At 38.6% G+C, this 25651-nt stretch overlaps 1 protein-coding gene across 3 annotated transcripts in view; it reads right to left on the reverse strand.

Moving 5' to 3' along the window:
* Positions 1–7014: 7014 nt before the first annotated feature.
* Positions 7015–25651, reverse strand: part of PPP4R4 (protein phosphatase 4 regulatory subunit 4) — a 103884-nt gene continuing 85247 nt past the window's right edge. For all 3 annotated transcript variants that reach the window (XM_088024469.1, XM_028101386.2, XM_088024470.1), the window contains 6 exons: positions 18809–18878; positions 18184–18270; positions 17795–17888; positions 16689–16756; positions 10523–10670; positions 7015–7982 (listed from right to left, as the gene is read on the reverse strand). In XM_088024469.1, the coding sequence (XP_087880595.1) occupies positions 7958–7982; positions 10523–10670; positions 16689–16756; positions 17795–17888; positions 18184–18270; positions 18809–18878 (492 nt within the window). In that variant the 3' untranslated portion in view covers positions 7015–7957. The remainder of the gene's footprint in view (positions 7983–10522; positions 10671–16688; positions 16757–17794; positions 17889–18183; positions 18271–18808; positions 18879–25651) is intronic.

The raw sequence follows: 25651 nt of genomic DNA on the forward strand, positions 1-25651 counted from the left end.
GTCAGGGCTGAGGAATGGCAGGTGAGCAACTGATTTCTTCCCTCTCAGATTCTATTTAGGTTGATGCATCCTTGGCATGCTTGAGGGCACCCTAGTGCCTGGAGAGGGGAGGGACCCCTGCAGACATTCTGTTCTGTTCAGCAGATGAACCCAGGCTTTCAGGGTTACATGGGACTGTCCAGTAGGCAGCATGCAGGGACACCCGTGTATCCCCGGACAGCCACTCCAGGCCGGAGGAGGAGCTTGCTCCAAGGCAAGACTTATCAGTCGGAAGGGGTGACATCTGCCGGGTATGACAGGATCATTTCCTGATGACTGTCACCAAGAGGAGTGACTCAGAATTCAGGAGCATCCTGCCATGGGACGATGTCTTCATTTACAAAGTAGTGCTAAACACTGTCACATACTGAAGGCGTGAGCCCGGCGTAGGTTTGGTACACCGCAGCAGGTCCTTGCCCAGAGCTTACAACACAGGAGTGACCCGCTGAACACGGGCTTGCCATTTAGAATCGGTCAGGCGTCCCCAAACACACATATTTAGGAAGCACGGCAAAAGTATTTCACCGAGTAAGGGGGTGATCCTGAGCCTGTAGGAGGAGTGGGGCCCTGAGTCCCTGAGGCACGGGTTGGCATCAGCAAGGAGCCACGTGCCGAGTCCCAGGGCTGGGTGCTATTTTATGTCAGGCAGGGACTTGGACACGGCCCCCTGCATCAGGGAGGAGAGGCCTGGGGACTTCTCTCGGGCACATTGTGCTCCAGGTGGCCTGGCTCAGAATGAGGGTCTCTGCCGATGGGAACTGCAACCTCCCGTCTCCCCAGGGCACCCCACAGGGTGGGGGGAAAGTCCCAGAAGAGAGTGAGGGTGCTGCCAACTGACTGCTAGGAATTGAGTATGTGACCTTTTTAGTGTTCAGAGTCTATGGCTTTTATCTACATTTCGCATCCTGCAGAAACATGGAAGTTTTCTTCCCAAAGTTCCAGCTAGATCAGAAGTATGAGATGTGTGAACTGCTTAAGCAGATGGGAATCAGAAGAGTCTTCTCACCCCAGGGCTGACCTCCGTGAGCTCTCAGTTACTTCAAGAAACCTGAAAGTACCCAAGGTAAGTCAGGATCCTTCAGGGGGCCCAATCCCTAAGTATCAAATGTGACCAAAACCAACACTTTTGCAAACCATTTAACATCAATAAAATACCATGCTGTCGTAGAAAAGTTGTAGTAGAAAATCAGATTTAAAATTCCCCAAAATTTGAAACAGCACTCAAGTTGAGTGTTTTAATAATTTTGAGCTACTTTATTAAAACATTTCACTCATTTAATTGCTCTTATGTGGACTTCTCCCTCTTCTCTCCCAATGCTCAAGATTTACCCCCAAAATGGAACTGGGTCACAGATTCATTAAAATTGCATGAAATGACACCACTTTCAAGATGAAAGAATCCCCCAGAGGTCGCCTGGCCCAATTTCTTGTGGAAGTCCCCTCTGGAATATCCCTACAAAACAGCCCCCTCGTTCTTTCTTTCAGTGCTTCCAATGACAGAGAACTCACCAATTCCTTGAAAAGCAGCTCAATCCACAAATGGCTAAAATTGTTTTTGTTATATACCCATCCCTCCCTGTAATTCCTCCCTAACTAATGCAGACTCCTTGGCCTCAGTTCTGCTTCTAAAGCTACTTAGAGCAAGGTTAGTCATCTTCTGCATGGAATCCCTCAGCAAATCCATTTTCTCAAGCCAAAGCCCTACTGGTTTGGAGGGGAAGCAGTCATCCGCTGTCCAGAGCAGTCCTGGGCATCCGGGGGAGCTGGTGAGCGTGCCCAACCTCTGGGTACTAAAGCCAGCAAGAGCCCCCCATCGTTACTACAAGCAAGAAGACGTTCCGACATTTCCAATGGTGGCGACATCTGAGCTATGGAGTCTGATTCCTGTTTTCCCCATACAGTTGCATTTTCCAATGCTGAGAGAGATTTTTTTCTTGTTATGTTAATCACCATACATTACATCATTAGTTTTTGATGTAGTGTTCCATGATTCATTGTTTGTGCATAACACCCAGTGCTCCACGCAGAACGTGCCCTCTTTAATACCCATCACCAGGCTAACCCATCCCCCCACCCCCCTCCCCTCTAGAACCCTCAGTTTGTTTTTCAGAGTCCATCGTCTCTCATGGTTCGTCTCCCCCTCCGACTTACTCCCCTTCATTCTTCCCCTCCTGCTATCTTCTTTTTTTTTTTCCTTAACATATATTGCATTATTTGTTTCAGAAGTACAGATCTGTGATTCAACAGTCTTGCACAATTCACAGCGCTCACCATAGCACATACCCTCCCCAATGCCTATCACCCAGCCACCCCATCCCTCCCACCCCCCCACCACTCCAGCAACCCTCAGTTTGTTTCCTGAGGTTAAAAATTCCTCATATCAGCGAGGTCATATGATACACGTCTTTCTCTGATTGACTTATTTCACTCACCAATGCTGAGAGAGATTTAAAAAGGCACCCACTGAAGCAGGACCCAGCAGGGTAACCATGGCCTGCCATCCGGTTTTACCAGCTCAGGGAAAGTCAGGCAAATAAACATGACCATCCTGCACACCAGCACCTGAAAGAATTTCTGCTGTAAACACATTTAAAAATGAAGAAATGTGCTGTTTTACAGTTTAAATTGCAAACCATTAAATATTCTCCCCCCGCCCCCCACCATTTACTCTGGAAAATAAATTTTCACTCCACAAAATGAGAGAATTTCCAGGTGATGGGACACAGATGTTCCTTCCTATGATCTCCTCTTATAACAAATTATGTCGGTACATCATTTGCATCACATGAGGGTTCTGGACAAGAGGGCCTCCCAAACATGATGAGCAGCCTGAGTCCAGGCACCCAGGGTCCAGGGAGACTTCAGGGACCCAAGGCACAGCCTCAGAGCAGTATTAGTGACTGGGGAAGCTTCTACAGAAGAGTAACCAGGCCCCTGCCCCCACTGTGCCTGCCAAAAGGAAGGTCAAAGTATTCAGGGGTCCCAGGCAGTGTGGAAACCTTCTGCGGGGGTAGAGGGGGAGTATCAGCTCGCTCAAGAATCAGTAGCACAAAGCCCATGCTCATTAAGTATTTGTTGATTTCCTGCGTGTGTGCATGCACTGGCTAGGCAGAGTCCCCTGGGTCCACACCCACAATATGGTCTGGGGTCCCCTGGTATTGTTTCAGGCTCCTGAGACAGTGCCTGGTACAACCTCAGACCCTTCCTCTCAGCACAGATGAGCCTGTATCATTAAATCCCAGGATCATGGATGGCCCCATGGGTAGGACTGTAGCAAAAAATGTCAAGGGGCCCAATTAATTCCCTCCTCACCACTGCCCCATAAATGGTCTTCCACATTATTTCCTTGTCTAGGTTTTATGCGGAGCAGTAATGGAGGATGATAAAAAAAAAAAAAAAAACGGAGGCAGTGGTGGGAACCCTGCAGGAAATTATTGCTTATTCCATGCCTCCCATCATCCAAGTGGACCAGACATTTCACTTCATGATGTATGAAGAAACCTCTAGAATGTTTCTATTTCTGGGCAGTGTCGTGACTCCAGCTCTCCTGTGATTTAAGACATGCCTAAGTACTTAGTGCTCCAGCCGAGGCTGAGTCTGGTGGCCCGGGGTGGCCGAAGAAGAGTGTCCCCCTTGTCCTCTGCTGGTCTGAGCCATTCTCAGACAAATCCGACTATTAAATTCACACTATTTTAAGGAGAGGTCTGTACCGTCTGTCTGGTACTTTTAAGCCTGTTTCTCAGAGCCTTTGTTATTAACTTAAGACTAGCTTGGTAGAATATCTTTACCTTTCTCTGTTACTCACGTATCTGGACTTTTAAAAAACCGTAGATCAGAACCCTATTTCAAGACGAAGCCTTTGGGAGGAAGACACATTCTTCATGAGTCACGTGCTTCGCTCTCTTTACTTTCCTCTGGAGCAAAGGAAGTGTTTTATTTTAATCTGTTACAGAACCATTTCTTGCTGACTAAAATTAGAAGAAAACAGCTATGGGCAGTCCTGACCGCGGCCCCAGCCTTGGGGCAGCCCTGGCTTCTCCGTGGTACAGCAGATCCTTTGACAGGCATTAACCGAGCCGCAGATCGAGTTCAATACTTTCATTTCACACACAAGAAAGAACTGGGGCACACAGACCGGGTCATGGGTCATGAGGACATCCACAGGCCGCAGGCACTTTTGCCTTCAAGGCAAAAATCTCATCTCAGAGAAAGGAGAACGTTTGCCCAAGGTCACCCCACGTGGTGTGGCCTGACCCCAGCCCCCTGGTCCATTTCACTCTTTCTCCCTTCTACCTAAAACATCAATCTAAATATACAGGCACCAGCCATGTCCCTCTGTTACCCACTTTGCTTAAACAGAACATAAGCATGGGCTTTGTCCCAAGGTTAAAAGGGAAATAGCATATACCTCCGAAATTTTTAGTCATTTTCCGTTCTAGAGACAAGAAAGTATTTCAGGAGCAAATTCAGAGAACCATGGAGAGAGCTAGCTAATTGGGAGTGTCAAATATGTTGCCTAAATGCCTAATTGGATTTCTCTTTGCTATCCAATGTTTAAATATACCTAAAATGAACTTACTAGTCATCTTGATTGTGAATATAAATCAGAGTAATGTGAATCGTACTTAAGGTAATGCTATTAAGTAGCAGTCTAAAGACCGACTTTTCGCCATTCTAAAATCTGCATGTTACTTCGTTCCTGAATTCCTTCCATGAGCACTGGCTGACAATGCTAGGACCTGGAACAAGGCAAACATAGAGAACTAAGTCCAATCAATATGCTTAATTGACTTGTAAAGTATTCCATCCGTCAAGTGTGTTTGTGGAAAAAGAGTGGAAAGAGAAATAAAAGAGAATTCCAATCGCCCACCTTTAAGAGATGAAATCTAGAAAAGTCTATGAGAACATAATATCCTTTGAAACAAATATGGCCAAACCCAGCTATAAAAAGCTTCATTGTTATGGAAGGACTCCTAGACTGTGCAGACCCAACTTGACCCTCCCCTCCCCCTGTGCATGCAGAACAAGGACAGCACATAAAATTGCCCTTGGAGGCCGCAAATGGCCATATTCCCTGCTTTAAGAAACTTTTTTTTTTACGTTATACGAAAACAATGAATCGTGGATCCCTACACCAAAAACTAATGATGTCTTGTATGGTGACTAATATAACATAATAAAATAAAATTAAAAAAAAAAAAAAAACACCTGCTTTGGAAACAGTGATATGAAAAAAAAAAGTAATCCCCCCATATATGATTGAAGAAATCCCTAAGACCCTAGGTTTCAGCTTTTCTAAGTATATCTATGTGTGGTGAAAAAGGCAGACTAATGAAAAATGTAATAGATCTTACCAAAAAAATTCAAGGTTTCAACTGAGGGGGTGAAGTCTGAACATTGCAACAAGTCTTCACTATATTTAAGTGTCAGGTTTAAAAACTGTTCTCACATAGACACAAACACACATACACTCACCCACACTCACACACTGTCACACGCGCTGTAAAAACTGAAAACAGATCACTGAGTTGATCCAATTCATTTTATCTTCACTGCAAAACTCCTACTCAAGCTGAAGAGTCTGGTCTACTTCAGTTTGAGTATCTCAGACATGCCCACTGACTGCAGGGCTCACGGAGCCATCCTTCCAGAATAAGATATCTGAACTCAGGAAGTCAAATAATGGAAATGATTTTGAATGTGTATGAGGTTATGTCAGCAAGACTCCATATGCTCTTCTTGCTTATTAGTAAAATCCTTTTTAGCCTGATCTCCATTTCTGCCAGTAAAACAGAGTTCTACGGGGTCTTTTATTTCACTTGTAATGTGAACTAGAGACATTCTAGAACCTGTCCTTAAAAATGCAAGTTTCCATAATTAACAAGAAGATAAAGGAGCCAGCCATCCCTATTTCACTGCAGCGACAGATGTCACACAACTGTTTTAAAGGATCTATTGGTGAGTTGTTTTACTAAGAGTATCAATCTTGCTTCTGGTGTAAATTGAGATATACGTGGATATTCATAACTGTCACCGATTTGTTTTTTACTGTTTTTATATATCCGTCCTTGGAAGTATAATCTTAGCAAATAGGTCAACAGTTTTAGAAATCATGCCCTGTGGGGAAAAAAAAAAGAATACTCCCGAAAGTAAATCTTGATAAATCGTCTTAATTGACAGGAACAAGACCTGTTCCAATTGAGTAGGAACAAAACCCCGGCTGACTTGCACGTACTCCTGAACTCTACATGTCCTAGTGACAAAGCGCTTTACTCTTCCCCGCGCACACGAAGGAAAATAAAGCCCCTCACTCTGCTATTATTATTATTAGTTATTATTGAACAAATAAACTGAAATTCTCCATTTTATTTAAAGCAACAGAGTCAATGCCGAGTATGAAGCGAAGCGCTGGATGTGCCGTTATGCACCACACGTTCTCTCCTAATCGTGCACTCGGTTCCATGTGAGTGACGCTGAGTTACATAAAATCCACAAAGAATACTGAATTCACTGAGCCCATATTGTCCAGTCTCTCAAATCGACCCAAGTTTTAACTACTGACCAAATGAGAAGTTCAACAATTCCATTTCTTTGTCCTCAAATGAAAGATGCTAAGAATCACTAAAAATAGCCCAGAAGAGGCCATGTGAAAGGCAAAGGGGAAGCAAATATCTTGGACCAAGTCTCACGCTGAGTAGCTGTCCCCTGAATAATTTATAGTTGATGTTGGTGTGCTGCTCGTTCATTACTGAAAAATGAACTGTCTTACTCCTTAACTGTAGAATAAAAGCTGCAGGAAAGTATTTAAAACTTTTTTCACAAACACTGGTATCTCATTAACCTACGTTTTATTTTGAGTAAATTCATTATTCATTATTTCACATTATAAAAAGTAACCACACACGCATATGCATTCACAAATTAGATCATCTTTATCATACATCAATATATTTTAAAAAACAAATATTTTCTAATATCAATATAGTTATATGCTGATTGCATTTTGAAATGGAGAAGCTGACAATAGCTTCATACAGTATATCTCAAGAACTGACATTTTAAAATTAAGAACTGTATATGTTCCACAGGCAAATTTTGATGGAAATATTAGCATTAGTACAAATAAATGCTGTTGACATAGCTTAAGCATGATAGCTTGGAGTAACAGCTGATTCAAACTAGATTCATCATTTTAAATTAAGGACAAATACAATCTACAATGTAAACAAAGTATTTATAAAATAAATTTTTCTAGGAAATGAAATCATCAGCCTATTATTTTTAAGGTAGTTGTAAGCTAAAAGTTATCAGAAATCTTGGTAGAATTTTCATTGCCAAATTGAAATTTCAGAACGTCCAGTTACAACACTGTCACCACCATCGCAGGACTGATAAAACTGCGGGCAGCTGCTCGTACCCTTTTCAGTGTGACTTTTTAATTGGGCTTGGAGATTTGTGAGAAGATGCAATGTCTTTCTTACTCCCAAAGCCCTTCCAAGTGATTAGCTAAAGCAATTTCAGTTGATTTGGACTTTCATATAATTTTTGAGTGCTAAAACTCTAGAACAGTTAAATAGATGATTTCCTGCACAGATGAATGCAGACTGGTCTCTTCTGCAGCAGGGCTAAAAGCGTACAGCTAAAGTTGTTTTTCATCACACTTCACTATGACATTGGAATTCTGTAACCACATTATTACTCAAGAAATATATAGTATATCTCCTAGGGAATCTAATTTCAAATATGGAAAGTTTATCAACATCAGCTGCCATTATGTGTCTCTTTTCCATTCATTAACCAAAAAAAAAAAAAAAGAAAGAAAAAGAAAAAAAAAGCCCAGCAATTTGCTTTAGCTTTTGTCCATCAATCACATTATCTCCAGTTGTCTTTGTTTTGCTTCCTTCATCAAGCAGATGATTTAAGGATTGGATTTTCTCGATTTTCTTTGTCAAGAAAGAAAGGAGGGAGGGAGGGAAGGAGGGAGAAGGAGGGAAAGAGAGAGAGAAGAGAAAAATAAAAAAAACATGAAAAATTTTATCCATTCAATGCTTACAAAGTAAATAAGAAATACAATCTACTTTAAATAAACTGACTGTATGAGGATTCTGATTAAGTGAAAAAGAAATCATCCATTAAGGATGACTTGGAACTCTTTAATTACCCAATCCTACGTACATCTAACATAGCATTCAGTTCAATTCATACAACTTTTCCCACTTTTTTGTGTGTAACGACAACAGAAATGAACACAGGCCCAAATACATCAATATTTGATGCCTTTCCTGTATCTCCTTTAAGACACTGGTACTCCTAAATACCAGACGGCTCATCTCTAGGACCCTGAAAAGCTGGAGAATGTGTCGCATGGAATTTTTTGGAGAAGCATCACTGAGATAATACTTTCTGAAATCACTTCATAAGCTTATTTTACAGAGAACGGAGAGATTTTCATCTGGATATGACACGTCACTGAATCTTGCATAATACTTCACAGAAACTAGACCAATGTAGATATCAATCAGCTATTCCAGCCATGCGGCCATGTGCTTTCATGAGCAAGTCCAGGCTACAACTACATCAGATGGAAATAGGGTTATGGACTCGATATCCAGTCTCCTGTTAAAAAGAGCAGCTGTAATACCAACATTCCTCTTCCTTCACAATATTCAGAAAAGAAGAAACAAATGATGTGATTTTTTAGAGTGTTTCTAGATTCATTTTTTAACCCTCAATTATATGTAACTGATTATATAATTCCATGGATATAATTTTGTTATCTAAACGATATATATTGAGCAAGAGAAAATTCAGTCTACAAAAAGGAAAAACGTGCTCAGCAAAGAAAGAACAGTTGAAGACAGTAATCTGAAATAAAGGAGAACTGGTCAAAATATTAGGTTTCAGCCTCTTTACTTTAAAAAATGCCTATGACATTTAGAAAAATAAGTTGACAAGAGAATGAACTACATTCCGATGTTATTAAATATGGTCTTCGGGAGAAGAATTCCGGGGCAAGCTTTTGAGAGGAAGAGGGCCTAGGGGTGACAGACAGGAAGGCCCCTTGAGGGATGAATCCACCCTGTCATCACACAGATGGGCACAATGAGGCCCAGGCGCCAAACAGACTATACACAGCGCTTCGCTGCCTGCTGTTGGCACCGGAGCACGAGGCTCCAGCTCCAAGCTCTCTCTGGACCTTTACCCCATCCTGTCCTCAATCCTCGGGACTTCGAAACAGAACTTCAAGGTATAGTCATTTGAACAATCATTGTATGGGCAAAGAACATTCTCTGCAAATAAAAGTATTAATGGGACTAATCTGTAATATCAATATTACCTTTTGTATTTGCTATTGCCTTTTGCTATTACATCGTCCTGCTCTCTCCTTGAGCTCCATTCAATAAATTTTTTCTAAGTTTTAAATGAATTTGGAATACATCTATATTTATATATACCAATGGCCAATTAAAATTTAGAAGAAATTATGATATAGTTCAGTTCCTAAAGGGGACTAAAGCATGCAGTTCCTGCAAAAAAAAACGATGCATTTGAGAAACTTCATGAGAAAATACTCATGAATTCAGTGAAATATATTTAAGTCCTGTTTAAACTCCATTCTAATCAGAAGGTTCCGGTGTCCTATATGAAAGCATAAACCTGTCACTACGGTTTGGGCATCCTGGCTGATCAGTCCCACCTTGATATGACCTCTCACCATGGAGATTTTTAGAGTTTACCCTGTTACATGTTCCGACCACAAGTACCAAAGGCTGCAACAATTTAAACAGGATATAAACAGTGCATGAAAAGGAACCATGAGGGAAAAGAAGAGAGGCCTGTTATAACCACAATGCGAAAGCACAAGTATGGTCTATAGAAACCTCCAGTTTGCTGGGCCCACAAGCCCAGATTACGGGCTGCAGTGATAGTTCTTCAGGGGCCTTAGCTGTACCCATCTTTCTAGGCACTGGGTGACTACATACTCTGTTCGTGAGCTGGGTATTTAAAAGGGATACAATTATATCCCGTGTCTTCTCAGAGATAAATGACCTGAATGCAAACACTTCACAGGAAAATAAATGGATCTCGGGTTTTAATAGGAGCCATTTAAAGTTTCTTATTAGAGGCGCCTGGGTGGCTCAGTCGTTAAGCATCTGCCTTCGGCTCAGGTCATGATCCCAGGGTCCTGGGATCGAGCCCCGCATCGGGCTCCCTGCTCAGCAGGAAGCCTGCTTCTCCCTCTCCCACTCCCCCTGCTTGTGTTCCCTCTCTCGCTGTGTCTCTGTCAAATAAATAAATAAAATCTTAAAAAAAAAAAAAAAGTAGCTGACATAACAGAGGCACAGGTGAAGATAATTCCTTTTAATTTATACCTTTTCTTCATTATAGACATTGTCTCTTCTTTGGAAAGAATTCAAGTGGGAAGAAGAATGCCTCAGAAAAGAGTAGAACGATCCACACGGCACATCAGTGGATTACTTACAAGGTAGCCTTCCGTGGTTGCGTGTCTTTACTTCCACTGCTCTTTGGATCAACTGGGTTACCTGTCCCACGGGAGGTGCTCGGTAGGGAAGGACTGGGAGAAAAGGAAGTCGGAATGCTACTGGCATTGCGGGCGCGGAATGAGTCATCTGGAAGGAATGCAAGTACAATCAGACATACTGAATGTGCTAAGAAAGATGATAACCTAAGAGAAGAAAGGTTAATGATAGCTGACTTTTTTCTTCTAAAATCCATTTTATTAAGGTGGAGTTTATGTACAATAAACTGCACAAATTTAAAGTTTGACATATGTATGCACCCATGAAGCCATCACCACCACCAAGAGTGAACACACCCACTCCTCCCTCCTGCACCCTGGTGACCCCTCCCCCACACTCCAGGCAGTCTACCTCGGGTCACTAAAAATTAGTTCAAATTTTCTAGAATTTTACGTAAATGGAATCATACAGTATGTCTGTCTTCTTTGACTCAGCATAATTATTTTGAGATGCATCCTTGTTGTGTAAATCAATACTTCATTCCCCTTTATTGCTGACTGATGTGCCATTGTATGGATATGCCAAAATTTGTTTATACATTCTCCTGCTGAAAGACATTTGGATTATTTCCAGCTTTTGACAATTACAAAGAAAGCTGCTATGAACAATTGTGTACAAGTCTGTATGGATATGTGTTTTAATTTCTTACAAATAAAAGCCTAGGAGTGAAATTGCTGGATCCCATAGTAGGTATATATTTAGCTTTTATAAGAAACTGCCAAAAATTCAACCTCAGCCGCAGCAACTTCTTCCTAGAAACATCGCCAGAGGCACGGGAAGCAAGGGCAAAAATGAACTATTGGTACTTCATTAAGATAAAAAGCTTTTGCACAGCAAAGGAAACAGTCAACAAAACAAAAAGACAACTGACAGAATGGGAGAAGATATTTGCAAATGACATATCAGATAAAGGGCTAGTATCCAAAATCTATAAAAAACTTATCAAACTCAACACCCAAAGAACAAATAATCCATTCAAGAAATGAGAAGACATGAACAGATTTCTGCAAAGAAGACACCCAAACAAACACATGAAAAAGTGCTCAACATCACTCGGCATCAGGGATATACAAATCAAAACCTCAATGAGATATCACCTTACACCAGTCAGAAAGGCTAAAATTAACAAGTCAGGAAATGACAGATGTTGAAGAGATGCGGAGAAAGGGGAACCCTCTTACACACTGTTGGTGGGAATGCAAGCTGGTGCAGCCACTCTGGAAAACAGTACGGAGGTTCCTCAAAAAGTCAAAAATAGAGCTACCCTATGACCCAGCAATTGCACTACTGGGTATTTACCCCAAAGATACAAATGTAGGGATCCGAAGGGGCACGTGCACCCCAATGTTTATAGCAGCAATGTCCATAATAGCCAAACTATGGAAAGAGCCTAGATGTCCATCGACAGATGAATGAATAAAGAAGAGGTGGTATATATATATATACAATGGAATATTATGCAGGCATCAAACAAATGAAATCTTGCCATTTGCAATGATGTGGATGGAACTAGAGGGTATTATGCTAAGCGAAACAAGTCAATCAGAGAAAGACAATTATCATATGATCTCACTGATATGAGGAATTTGAGAAACAAGACAGAGGATCATAGGGGAAGGGAGGGAAAAATAAAGCAAGACGAAACCAGAGAGGAAGACAAACCATAAGAGACACTTAATCTCAGGAAACAAACTGAGGGTCGCTGGAGGGGAGGGGGGTGGGAGGGATGGGGTGGCTGGGTGATGGACATTGGGGAGGGTATGTGCTATGGAGAGTGCTGTGAATTGTGTAAGACTGATGAATCACAGACCTGTACCCCTGAAACAAATAATAATTATATGTTAAAAAAAAAACAACTGCCAAATTGTTTCCACAGTGGTGGTACCATTTTGCATTTCCATGAGCAATGAAAAAGCATTCTGGAGAGTTGCTCTATATTCTTACACACACTTGACAGTGTTGCCCAATTAGTTCTAAAGATTTCTTTTGTTTATCCTGAATATAAGTCCTTTGTTAGGTATATGTAATATGTCTTACAATCTGTGTCCTGCCTTTTATTTTGTTCATGCTCTATTTCAAAGAGCAGTTTTAAATTCTGCTAAAGTCCAGTATGTTAACTTCTTCTTTTATGGTTTGGGGAAATCTTTGTCTATTCCCAAATCACAAAGACTTCCTTCTGTAATATTTTCTTCAGAAATGTCATAGTTTAAGCTTTTATGCTTAGGTTTATAGTGCATTTTGAGGTAATTTTGTGTGTAGTGTGAGATAAGGATTGAGGGTCACTTTGGTTTGTTTTTGTTTTTGTTTTTTTTTAATTTAGATATCCAAAGAACACAAACATAGTAATTTGAGGGGCACATGTACCCCGATGTTTATAGCAGCAATGTCCACAATAGCTGAACTATGGAAAGAGCTCAGATGTCCATCAACACATGAATGGATAAAGAAGATGTGGTATATATATATACAATGGACTATCAGCCACCAAAAAGAATGAAATCTTGCTGTTTGCAATGACGTGGATGGAACTGGAGGGTATTATGCAGCATCATTTTTTGAAAATACTATCCCATTACCACTGATTTATCCCGGAGTCTTTTGTGGAAACTCAACTGCCTATGTATGTCAGTGTAGACACTCCATCTTGACTACTGGAGCTTTCTAGCAAGTGTTGAGATCAGGCAGTTTAAGCTCTCTAAATTTGGTTTTCTTTTTCAAAATGGTTTTGGCTATCCGCAGTTCTGTGCATTTCAAATTTAGATTTTAGAATCAGCTTATACATTTCTACAAAAAGACTACTGGAATTTTGATGAGGATTGCATTAAATCTCTGGCTCAATTTAAAAGGAACTGACATCATAACAATGTTAGGTTTTTCCATTCAAAAACATAGTATCTCTCTCCATTTATTTAGGTCTTCTTTAATTTCATTCAGCAATGTTTTGAATTTTTTAGTGTACATAGAATATACATCTTGTTAAATTTATCCCTGGAGACTTAATGCTTTTGAAGTCACTATAAAAAAGTTATTTTTTAAAATAGACTTTATTTTGTAAAAGTTTAGATTTACAGAAAAATTGAGAAGATAATACAGAGAATTTTCATCCACCCCCTTAACTCGGCTTCCTCTCCTAACACTTCACTCTAGTATGCTACACTTGTTACAGGGAATGAGCCAGTAATGAGACATTATTATTATTATTATTATTATTATTATTATTATTATTAACCAAAATCCATAGTGCATTCAGATTTCCTTAGTTTTTGCCTAATGTCTGCTTCTGTCTCAGGATCCCATCCAGTATACAACACTACCTTCACTTGTCGGCTCTCCTGAGCCTTTCTTTGTTTTTGGTGACCTTACCAGTTTTGAGAGGTACGGGCCAAACATTTTGCAGGATGCCCCTCTATTAGAATTTAGTGGATGCTCTTCTTAGTATTAGACTAAGGTTGTAGGTTTGAAGAAGGGTGACAAAGGTAAAGTGTCATTTTTATCACACCATACTAAAGGTACAAACTATGATATATTTTATCACGTTTCATGTATTTTATCCTACTGTTTCATGACAGGTCACTAGAAATGGGTTTGCTTGACTCAAAGACTACTTTTTAATTCTTGATGAACTTTACCAAACTGTTTTCCAAAAGGTTCCATGCATTTTCATACCCACTAATGGATACATTGCCATTTGTTTCCCTGAATCCTTACTAGCATTCCCTTCATATTTCCCCCAGTCTGTTGTACCCACAGAGCCTTGGATGAAATGAAGACGAGCAAAAGTCACCGAACAATTACTGATGGGTTCATATTAAGTAACAAGTACTCAATTTGACCTTCCAAGCGATAACTCTGACCTTTCATTTCAGCTTTATTTACCCCACTCTTTAACACTCAACTCTGTGCTCCAGACAAACTGGCCCTACTGCTGCTTCCTCAAGACACTGACACATCTTCTTTATGACAGGTACTCTGAACAGGATGTTATTCCATACACTCCTCTGCCCGTCAAAAATCCCAGCATACCTTAGGCTTCATCCCAAATGACATAAATATCTTGAAGCCTGCCTTAAGTCCCAAAGTAAGTAAAATCTCTTCTCTATGTGAACATCTAATATGTTTGTAAAAAGACATTTTGCTCCCTTTTTCTCTTTGTAGATCAGATGTGTAATTGTGTAACGACTTTTTCCTCAGTCTGTACTTCATTAAGCAATATACAATTACCTAGAAGAGATTTCATTCAACCAATATTCCCTCTCTCCAAAATAATACTGAACGCTTAAGACAGAATATTTTCCAAATATTTTAATAAAAGATTTACCCTTATAAAATACATTATTTTATTTAAGACTGGATGTTAAGTTTTACGGATCAGTAGATCATACACACACTCTTGATTCTCAAGGTGACTTAAGAACTAGCAAAGTAAAAACTGAAGAAATTAGTGCACAAAATAATTGAAACTTATAAAAAACCATTCTGAATCATGGGGTGCCTGGGTGGCTCAGTCGTTAAGCATCTGCCTTCGGCTCAGGTCATGATCCCAGGGTCCTGGGATCGAGCCCCGCATCGGGCTGCCTGCTTGGCGGGAAGCCTGCTACTCCCTCTCCCACTCCCCCTGCTTGTGTTCCCTCTCACTGACTCTCACTCTCTCTGTCAAATACATAAATAAAATCTTAAAAAAAAACAAAAACATTCTGAATCAGTATTCTTAATGACTTAAGCAAAGAAATTTCTGGGCAAGAATTGTTAGAAGCTCATGAATAAATAGGCTCATTTGAACTCATCTTCAAGAAGCCAGATTGGATCCAGGCAAGTCTCAAGAACCACTTATGGATATCAATAATCAGCTGCACCATTTAGCCCCAAGCTGAGCTAATTCCAACTGACTTTTCATATATAGTCACAATTCTTAAAGACACTCCGTACTGTAGAGTTCACAAACCCTGAATGTTCCCTTAGTATCTCCTAAAGAATGCACTGATTTGCTATGATAAAAGTAAACAACAGTTTATTATTTATAGCCCTCACTTGAAGAATTGTCGATAACTTTAGTTCAAAAGCTTCCTGTTATCAAATTCATTCAAGTTTCTTATGCTACTCATAGTCTGTCTTGTAGAACCACTCTATATAGGGTATACGAGTGTCAATGCTTTAATATTAGAAAGATTTTCCTGATCTGGCAAATGAGAACATACTGCTTACAGAACAGCCAGTGAGTGTGTATCTATTTTTCATGAGAATGAGAACACAGTAAGAGGTAAGAGAAAGACAAAATATTCAAAAAGGTAACCTGAAAAGGAAATGTGACCAAACTTAAAAAATTTCAGACCTTTGAGTAGATTTGCTATTCTTTACACTAAAAACTGACAGAGATCAATACTATAATTTTTAGCCAATATTCTAAGATAAACACTTAAAAATATACTTAGAGCCACTCGTAATTTTTAGCAATATATTTTCCCTTATTCATAGCATAAGTCTGTGTTCTATTATATAAGCCAGAATTCAGCAAGCTACCAGTCTGTGAGCCAAGTCTTGCCTGCTGCCTGTTTTTGTAAATAAAACTTTATTGGCATATAACCATACCTATTCATTACATACTGTCTATGGCTGCTTTTTGCTCAACCGCAGAGTTGAATAATTGTGACAGAAATGATTTTGACCAAAAAAGCTGAAAATATTTACTACCTGGCTCTTTATGGGAAAAGCTTGCTGACCCCTGGTATAAACATTCAAATATATAATACTGTAAATGTCTGGCTGCACATGATCCACCATGAAGCCCTACTGTTTTTAACTTCCTTAAAAATTATTGCAAAAATGTTTAATCTGTGCCCCCAGGAGGCCCTCGGATTATGGAAAAACCTACCCTATTACTGTCCTTTCTCTCTTTCAACAGCATTGAACGCTGAGTCTTGACAGTGAAAACAAAATGGCATAGTCAAGTATTTTCTTAGTTGCTAGGGAAAAATTTAATTATCTGGGCATTTAATAAAGAGGTAAGGCTGGGGTGAACACTGTATCTAGAAATAAAGAAGTATGTCATTTAAAGAAAATAACATTTCATTATACTTAGCAATTTTTTGAAGAGCTCCGATTTCTACTTACCAGTCAGTGAAATCACAGAAGTCTTTCCTAACCCTGAGACAGGTGTATATCCTGCTGTAGAACTTTTACTAGAAAAGAACGTGATTTAGTTTAAAATACAAGAATGTGCTTCTTTCACTCCAGTCATTAGGCACTTGGTCTTTTCTAATCTTTTTTAATGTTCCCGCTACTTCTGATGAAGCACATTTGCTACTCTTACTTCTCATTTATTGTTTACATTCCATGCCTCCCAACAATTCCTTTGTCTTTAACTTAAAAGCCATTTCCTTAAAGTTTTTCCCTTGGCTCAGCTAAGACAGAGAATATGAGTACAATTTTCCTGGAAATAACTTATCTTCAGTTCTAATCTCTTTTGTCCATCTCAAGATCATCCTGTTGACCAGGAATGCCAGATAGATCTATTGAGAATGTCCAAAAATATAGCTGAAAATCTAGAGTAAGCTATCTTTAGCAAAAGAAAAACGTTTTTTTCCCATACCATGTTATTTTTCTCAATAAATACTTTTAAAGACAATTATGTTTACTTAAAATTAGTTTTGTTGATTGGTATGCAGCTGTTAACATACTTTATATGTACAACAGTTATAACAAATTACAGTCATTGAATTTATGCTGATTCTCTCCTAATCTTAACTGTTTATATTTATAATTCAGTCTGTGGGGCAAAAGGGGAAACCAGACATTCATCTATTGTAAGAAGAACTGTTGTGATCTCTTTACCATAGACACATGCCGATGGCTTCTCTATATAGAAAGAAACAGCCTCAACAGCATGTGGATGTCCACATCCACTTAGCAAATGGGGCATGTCCACACCCACTTAGAGGCTGAGTGGCGTATGTGATAGAGCACCACCTCCCTCATAAAACAGTACATGGATCCCATGATGTCATTATACAGCACCATGGCGGTAGTTTTTCTAGAATGCCAGAATACCTGTTCTTATACAAATAGGTAGACAACGGGTTTTTTCCTAGAGAATGTTACAGAAAAAAACTTACAATTTATTGACTTATACAAAACCCAAAATTAATCCTGATTTCACATAAAGATGGTAACTATAAAACAAAAATTGGATTAAAACATGAATAGCTGACAGATCATACCTAGGACACTTGTCCAAGTTGCCATATTTTGCATGAAAAGCTTGATTATTAAAAGACTGGCTTCGAATCAGTTTGGATTTCTTGATTTCTTTGCCTGGAGTAATAAGCAGAAGGAAAATGCAGCTGTTCAGTTCATCCTTAGTAGCGCCAACCCCGTCCCCTCGCCAACCCCAACCCCACTCTCATTGGGCACAAATGTGTACAGCTTCCTTTCCTTAGTTTGAGCTAACTGGACTATCTCTTACTCCTACTGCCCATCAAGAACTCCTGAAATAATGAAATGATAAAAGGTAAAAGGCATTTTAGAATTTCATCTCATGGAGCGACTTTCCCTGTAATTAATTTTTAGAAAAGGGGAAAAGGAGACATAAAAAGAAGTTGTTTCTTACTTGTCGATGGGGTGCTTGTTCCAGAAGGTCCAGGAACAGAAATAGGGATGCTCTTAGGCAGAGTTGTTGGTGTCTTAGCGTCTCTACCTAAAACAAACTCTGTTTTAATTTCTGTAACTTCCTCTGAGCTCCTAATCTCCACAAACACACAAGACAACACGGAGAACATGAGTCCCTGTCCCTAGCTAAGCAGCATGCTCTTTCCCAAATACTCTTACTTTATATATTTACATATTTCAAACTTCGCTATTCAGTGACCAATTTCATAGTCTTACTGCTGTTACCAGACTTTAAGTCTTCCTTTGAAGAATATGAACCTCCACACTGACTTGCACCATTTTATTCATGTATTCCTAAGTCAGTACCACATGAAACAGCCAATTATTGAAAACAAAACAACTTTTTAAAAAATTTTTTATTATGTTATGTTACTCACCATACAGTATATCATTAGTTTTTGATGTAGTGTTCCATGATTCATTGTTTGCATAAACGAATTTTAGAAAATGAAAGAAAGAAAAGCAACTTCCCATATCAAATCTGAAAATCAGCATGGGCTATCAGAATGCCAGGATGCAACATTAATTGTATGACTTAGTGGTGAAGACACAGGAAAACCACTTACGTTTCTTTTCAAAGGTTTTATCATTCATGGGCCTCCCATCATTCTGTTGCTTCTCTTTCTCTAATTGTTCCTATTATGAAAACAGTATGTTAGCATTAAAGGTAAGCATAAATAGATTTAGAAAACTCTTCTAATAAGAAATTATTCTAAGGTTTACAGATACAAACACAGTTCACAAAACTGCCTTGGAAAAGAATTATTTTATCCAAGTTACTGTCAAAAGAAGTCAAGGTTCTTTCAGATTTGTGTTCTTTTAACATCTACAGAACTGTGCCCTTGGGGGTTTGTCAAGCTAAAACAATGAGTGTAGTATCATTGTTGTAATGAGCATTTATATTCTAGAAGACATTTGCCAATTCTCACTGGCAAAATATTTGTTACTGTTAGTCATTTCCATTTCTGATTGGTAAGTGGCAAAGTAATATTTTTCTTTAAAAGGACTGAGAGAAAAAGAAATGGTCTTTTGGATATTTTTAAACGTCTCATTGAAGTATAACATACATTAAGTGCATAAATTATAAGTGCACAGCTCAATGAATTTTCCCAAAACGAATACACCTATATAACCAGCTTCCAGATCCAGAAACAAAATGTTACCAAAACTCAGAGTCCTTTATCCCAAAAAACAGAACAAGTAGGCAAGAAAATCATAAACATACCAAGTTCTGAACAAAATTAGCATAACTGACACTTATAAAACACTACACTCAGGGTGCCTGGCTGGCTCAGTAGAGCATGCCAGGATCATGAGTTCAAGACCCATGTTGGTCATGGAGCCTACTTAAGATTTAAAAACAAAAAAACCCACTACATTTGACAACTGGAGAACACACATTCTATTTAGTTGCATATGTAAAGAAAAACAGGGAGAAAATAGACAACAGATTAATTTCCATATAGAATTGGTCTGCATAAAAAAAGAACCAAATGGAATCTCTAACACTGAAAATAAAACATGTAAAACTGAAAATTAAAATATCATTAAGTGGGCTCACAAGTAGTGTTATCTATTTTGCCCACCTTTTCCTCTATTATCTTGGTCATGTTGTCTTAAAGTTCTTTTCTGCTAACTCTAATACCAGTATCATCTGTGGGTTTTTTCTATTACCTGATTTTTGTCTTGGGTTTAGGTCACTGAGTCCTAAAAATTTTTAAAGCCTGCTTATGCTCTACAACCTCTATCCTGAACTTTGATCTTTGTCTCAGAAGGCTGCTAAAGCAATGTGATTGCTTTTCAGAAGATTTCCACTTAAGTGTTTAATCTCACAGTACAATTCTCCACAGAGAGACAGAACATATAAAGAAGAAATAAATGGGAATTTGAGAACTGAAAAATACAGCACTGGGAATAAAAACACTGGATAAGCTCAGAAGCTGAATTGGGGAGGACAGGAAAGAGTCAGTGACATTGAAGACGGAGCAACAGAAATTATTCACTCTGAGTAACAAAGTTTAAGAAAAAAAAAGAACAAAACCTCACGGACCTGTGGGGCAATATCAAAAGATCTTACATGTGTAACTGAAGACCCAGAAGTAGAAGAGTCAACACATATTTTTTTTTTAAAAGATTTATTTTAGAGAGAGAGCATGCACACAGGTGTGTGCATGTGGGGGGAGGGGTAGGGGGAGAGAATCTTCAAGCAGATTCCTCACTGCACCTGGAGCCCAACACAGGGCTCGATCTCACAACACTGAAATCATGACCTGAGCTGAAATCAAGAGTTGGATGCTCAACTGCCTGAAGAATGAACACAAATTTAAATAAATAATGGTTCAAACCTTCTCAAATTTGGGAAATAATACATGTTTACAGATTCAGGAAGCTAAGCAAATCCAAAAACAGATAAATTTGAAGTTGATTATGCCTAAACACATCAAAAGCAAACTGCTAAAAACAAGGATAAAAGAAAAAAATCTTCAAAGTAGCCAGAGAAAAGCAACATCACACACAGAACAATAATTTGAATGAAAGCTAGTATTTTATCAGATGCTCTGGAGACCAGAACATATAAAGTACAGTAAGAAAAAGGCTATCAACCCAGAATTCCCTATCTAGTGAAAATATCCTTCAGGGACAAAGGCAGATAACACTGTATTTCAGATTAGGGAAAACTAAGAAAATATGTCACAAAATACTACATCCCAAGGAACAACTAAAGACAATTCTTCAGGCTGAAGGGAAATAAATAAGTAACAGAGGGACGTTTGGATCCTGAGCAATGAAAGAAAGTACTAGAAATGTTAAAAATAAAGTGAACACAGAAGTTTACTCTCTTAAATTCTTCAAAGGTACATATCACAACTTAGAGCAAAGTTTAGAATCAGTTGTCATGAGACAACTGACTGGTGGGGTTTTCAATACAGATATAATTCACATAAAAATTTTAACATAAAGAGTAGAGAGATCCGCATCATTATTAAATGAAGTGTATGGTACAACATTAATAATAGGTAGACTTTGAAAGCTTAAGTATATTGTAACCTCTAGAGAAACCACCAAAAAACAATTCTGAAAGGGAGAGAGAGAGAGAAGGGGAAAGAGAGAAAGAACACCAGCCACTAAGATAAGAATGAAACAGGGGTTGTCACCTGGGTCTGATATACATTAGAAGAATATAAGAATACAAACAACTTTATGGCAACAAATTTGACAGCTTAGATGACAGAGAATTTTGGGTGTGGGAAGCAACTTATCAAATTTACAAAAGAAGAAATGAAAATCTAAACAGTTTTATATCTATTAAAGTAGTTGAATCAATTATCAAAATCCTTTCTAAAATGAATATTTTGCGGGGCACCTGGGTGGCTCAGTCATTAAGTGTCTGCCTTTGGCTCAGATCATGATCCCAGGGTCCTGGGATCGAGCCCAGGATCAGGCTCCCTGCTCCGCAGGACGCCTGCTTCTCCCTCTCCCACTCCCCCTGCTTGTGTTCCCTCTCTGGCTGTGTCTCTCTGTCAAATAAATAAATAAAATCTTTAAACAAAATAAAATAAAATGAACACTTTGGGCCTTGATTTGAATTCACTAGTGAATTCTATCAAACGCTCAAAGAAAAAATAAGACCAATTTTATACGTACTCCACCAGAAAACAGAGGAAGTGGTAATACTACACATTTCATTTTATAAGGCCAGAATAACTCTAATACCAAATTTAAAAGACCCCAAAAATGACAAAAAAGGAAATTATAGGCCAGTTTCACTATGAATATAGATGGATATTAAAAATTAGCCAAGAATCCAACAGAAGAAAAAAGGACAACATACCATCACCAGGTAGAGTTTATCCCTAAAATATAAGATTGGTTTATGCATTGAAGAGATCAATGTAATTCAGTGTTTTAACAGGATGAAGTAGAAAAAACAAATATCACTTCGAAATATGCAGAAAGAGCATTTGACAAAATTCAATAATCATTCATAAAAACTCTCAGCAGACTAGGAATAGGAGGGAATTTCCCCAATTTGATAAAGGGCACTCACATAAAACCTCTTGGTAATATCATACTTAATGGTGAAAGATTGAGCTGTTTCCCCCTAAAATCAGTAAAGTGACAAGGATGATGCTTCCATCACTTTTATTAAACTGGAAGTGTTTTATTATACTGGAAGTCCTAGATCTTGCAACTAGACATAAGAAATAAAAGGCATAAACACTGAATAGGAAGAAGTAATCTTGCTATACTTAAAGAGTATGTAATAGCTCATGTAGAAAATCCTATTAAATCTAAGAAACAACTCTAGAACAAATACAAGACTAATATACAGAAATCAACAGTAACTGACAGCAGCAATAAAATTCTAGAAAGTGAAATTAAAAATTATAATTCCATTTATAGTAATTCCCCAAACCATAATATACCTAAAAACAATCTAACAAAAGACTTTCTTAACTCTACACTTAACACTACCAAAATTATGTAGAAAAAAGTAAAGATTAAACAAACGGAGTGGTAGACAATGTTCATGGACTAAAAAATTCTTTAAGATGGCAATTATCCAAATTGATCAATCCTAATTAACACACAACCTAACAAAAATTCCAGCAAATTTTTTATGTAAGTGGACAACTGATTCTAAACTCTATATCAAAATGAAAAGGACCTAGACTGGCCAAAGCAATTTAAAAAAGAACAAAGTTGAAAAACTGAACTGACCTTATTTCAAGAATTACTGTAATGTTACTATGATAAAGACAGTTTGGAATTGCCAAAGAGATAAACATATAAATCAGTGGAACAGAATAAGGAGTCAAGAAATAAACACATACATTATATGGACAATTTTTTTAAAAGATGCTAAGGCAATTGAATAAAAGAAGTTTTCAACAAATGATGCCAGAATAATTGAATATTCAAATGAAAAAAAATATATAAAACTAATTGAAATGGATCACAGACCTAACTGCAAAACCTAAAACTAAAATTTCTAGAAGAAAACATAGGAAAAAGTCTTTGTAAGTTTGGGATAGACAAGGGATTCTTGTAACAAACAAGCATAAACAAAAGAGAAAATACTGTTAAGTCGAACCTCATCAAAATTAAAAAGTGCTCTTCAAAAGACACCATTAAGTGAAAGATAAGCCACAAACTCCAAGAGAATACTCATAAAATGTGTATCTGACAAAGAAGTAGTATTCAGAGTATATAAAGGACCCTTACATCTCAATAATTGAAGAAAAACAATCCACTTTAAAATCTGAAAACAGGGGCACTTGGGTGCCTTAGTCAGTTAAACATCTGCCTTCGGCATGTCGTGATCCCAGCTCAGGCTACCTGCTCGGTGAGGAGCCTGCTTCTCCCTCTCCCCCCTGCTCATGCTTTCTATCTCTCTCAGATAACGAAATAAAATCTTTTTTAAAAATTTAATAAAAATCTAAAAACAGACTTCATCAAATAAGAGATAAAGACCAATAAACAAACAAAAAGATGTTCAATATCATTAGGCATTAGGGATATACAATTTGAAAGCCCAATGAGACACGATTACATATTCACCCTATCAAGCTAAGAGGATACGGGGTAACTGAAGCCCTCCCCCACAGCCGACGGGTATGTAAAATGGCACAGTTTTTGTTTGTTTTTAAGTCATGCATGCCCTACCATATGATCCAGCTATTACATTCCTAGGTATTTCCCCAAAAGAAAATAAAGCATATGTCCATCCAAAGACTTCTTTATTAATGGTCATAGCAGCTTTATTTCTTTTTTTTAATTTAAGTTTTTTTGTTATGTTAATCACCATACATTACATCATTAATTTTTTGATGTAGTGTTCCATGATTGTTTGTGCATAACACCCAGTGCTCCTGGGCGCCTGGGTGGCTCAGTTGGTTAAGCGACTGCCTTCAGCTCAGGTCATGATCCTGGAGTCCCGGGATCGAGTCCCACATCGGGCTTCCTGCTCAGCGGGGAGTCTGCTTCTCCCTCTGACCCTCTTCCCTCTCGTGCTCTCTATCTCTCATTCTCTCTCTCAAATAAATAAATAAAATCTTTAAAAAAAAAAACACCCAGTGCTCCACGCAGAATGTGCCCTCTTTAATACCCATCACCAGGCTAACTCATCCCCCCACCCCCCTCCCCTCTAGAACCCTCAGTTTGGTTTTCAGAGTCCATCATCTCTCATGGTTCATCTCCCCCTCCAATTTCCCCCCCTTCATTCTTCCCTTCCTGCTATCTTCTTTTTTTTTCTTAACATATATTGCATTATTTGTTTCAGAAGTACAGATCTGTGAATCAAAAGTCTTGCACAATTCACAGCACTCACCATAGCACATACCCTCCCCAATGTCTATCATCCAGCCACCCCATCCCTCTCACCCCACCCCCACTCCAGCAACCCTCAGTTTGTTTCCTGAGATTAAGAATTCCTCATATCAGTGAGGTCATATGATACATGTCTTTCTCTGATTGACTTATTTCACTCAGCATAACACCCTCCAGTTCCAACCACGTCGTTGCAAAGGGCAAGATCTCATTCCTTTTGATGGCTGCATAATATTCCATTGTGTATATATACCACATCTTCTTTATCCATTCATCTGTCGATGGACATCTTGGCTCTTTCCACAGTTTGGCTATTGTGGACATTATAGCAGCTTTATTTCTAACATCCCCAAACTAGAAGTAACCCAAGTGCTCATTAAGGGGTGGGTAAACAAACTGTGCTATGTCTGTAATATGGAATGCTACTCAGAAATAAAAAGGAATGATCTATTGATATATACAACAGCACAGATGAATGTCAAAACAATTATGGTGGTTGAAAGAAGCATTAGCAGAAAATATTATATATGAACAAATTTATATAAATTCTAGTTGCAAGCTATATTATAGTGATAGAAACTAGATTAGGGGTCTTTGGGGACCAGAGTAGAAGACAGGGATTACAAAGGGGCACAAGGAAACTTCTGAGGGGATGGAAATGTTTGGCATTGTGATTGTAGGTTCATGGATTATCCATATGTCAAAATTCATCAAATTGAGTACTTTATATATATATATGCAGTTAATTGTATGCCAATTATATACGTCAATAAAGTAGTTGTGGTTTTTTTGTTTTGTTTTGTTTTGTTTTGTTTTTAAAGATTTTATTTATTTTTTGACAGAGAGACAGAGAGAGGGGGAACACAAGCAGGGGGAGTGGTAGAGGGAGAAGCAGGCTCCCCGCTGAGCAAGGAGCCCAATGTGGTGCTCACTCCCAGGACCCTGGGATCAGGACCTGAGCAGAAGGCAGACGCTTAACAACTGAACCACCCAGGCACCCCAAAGTTGGTTGTTTTCTGAAAGGCTCTCACATGTAATTTTCCTTCTAGTTCATAAAAGAGATTTCAAAAGATCAGGAC

The sequence above is a fragment of the Eumetopias jubatus genome, unplaced genomic scaffold (genome assembly GCF_037043125.1).
Source record: "Eumetopias jubatus isolate StellerSeaLion01/CBP00866 unplaced genomic scaffold, mEumJub1_p1.0 scaffold_7, whole genome shotgun sequence".
Classification (NCBI taxonomy): Eukaryota; Metazoa; Chordata; class Mammalia; order Carnivora; family Otariidae; genus Eumetopias; species Eumetopias jubatus.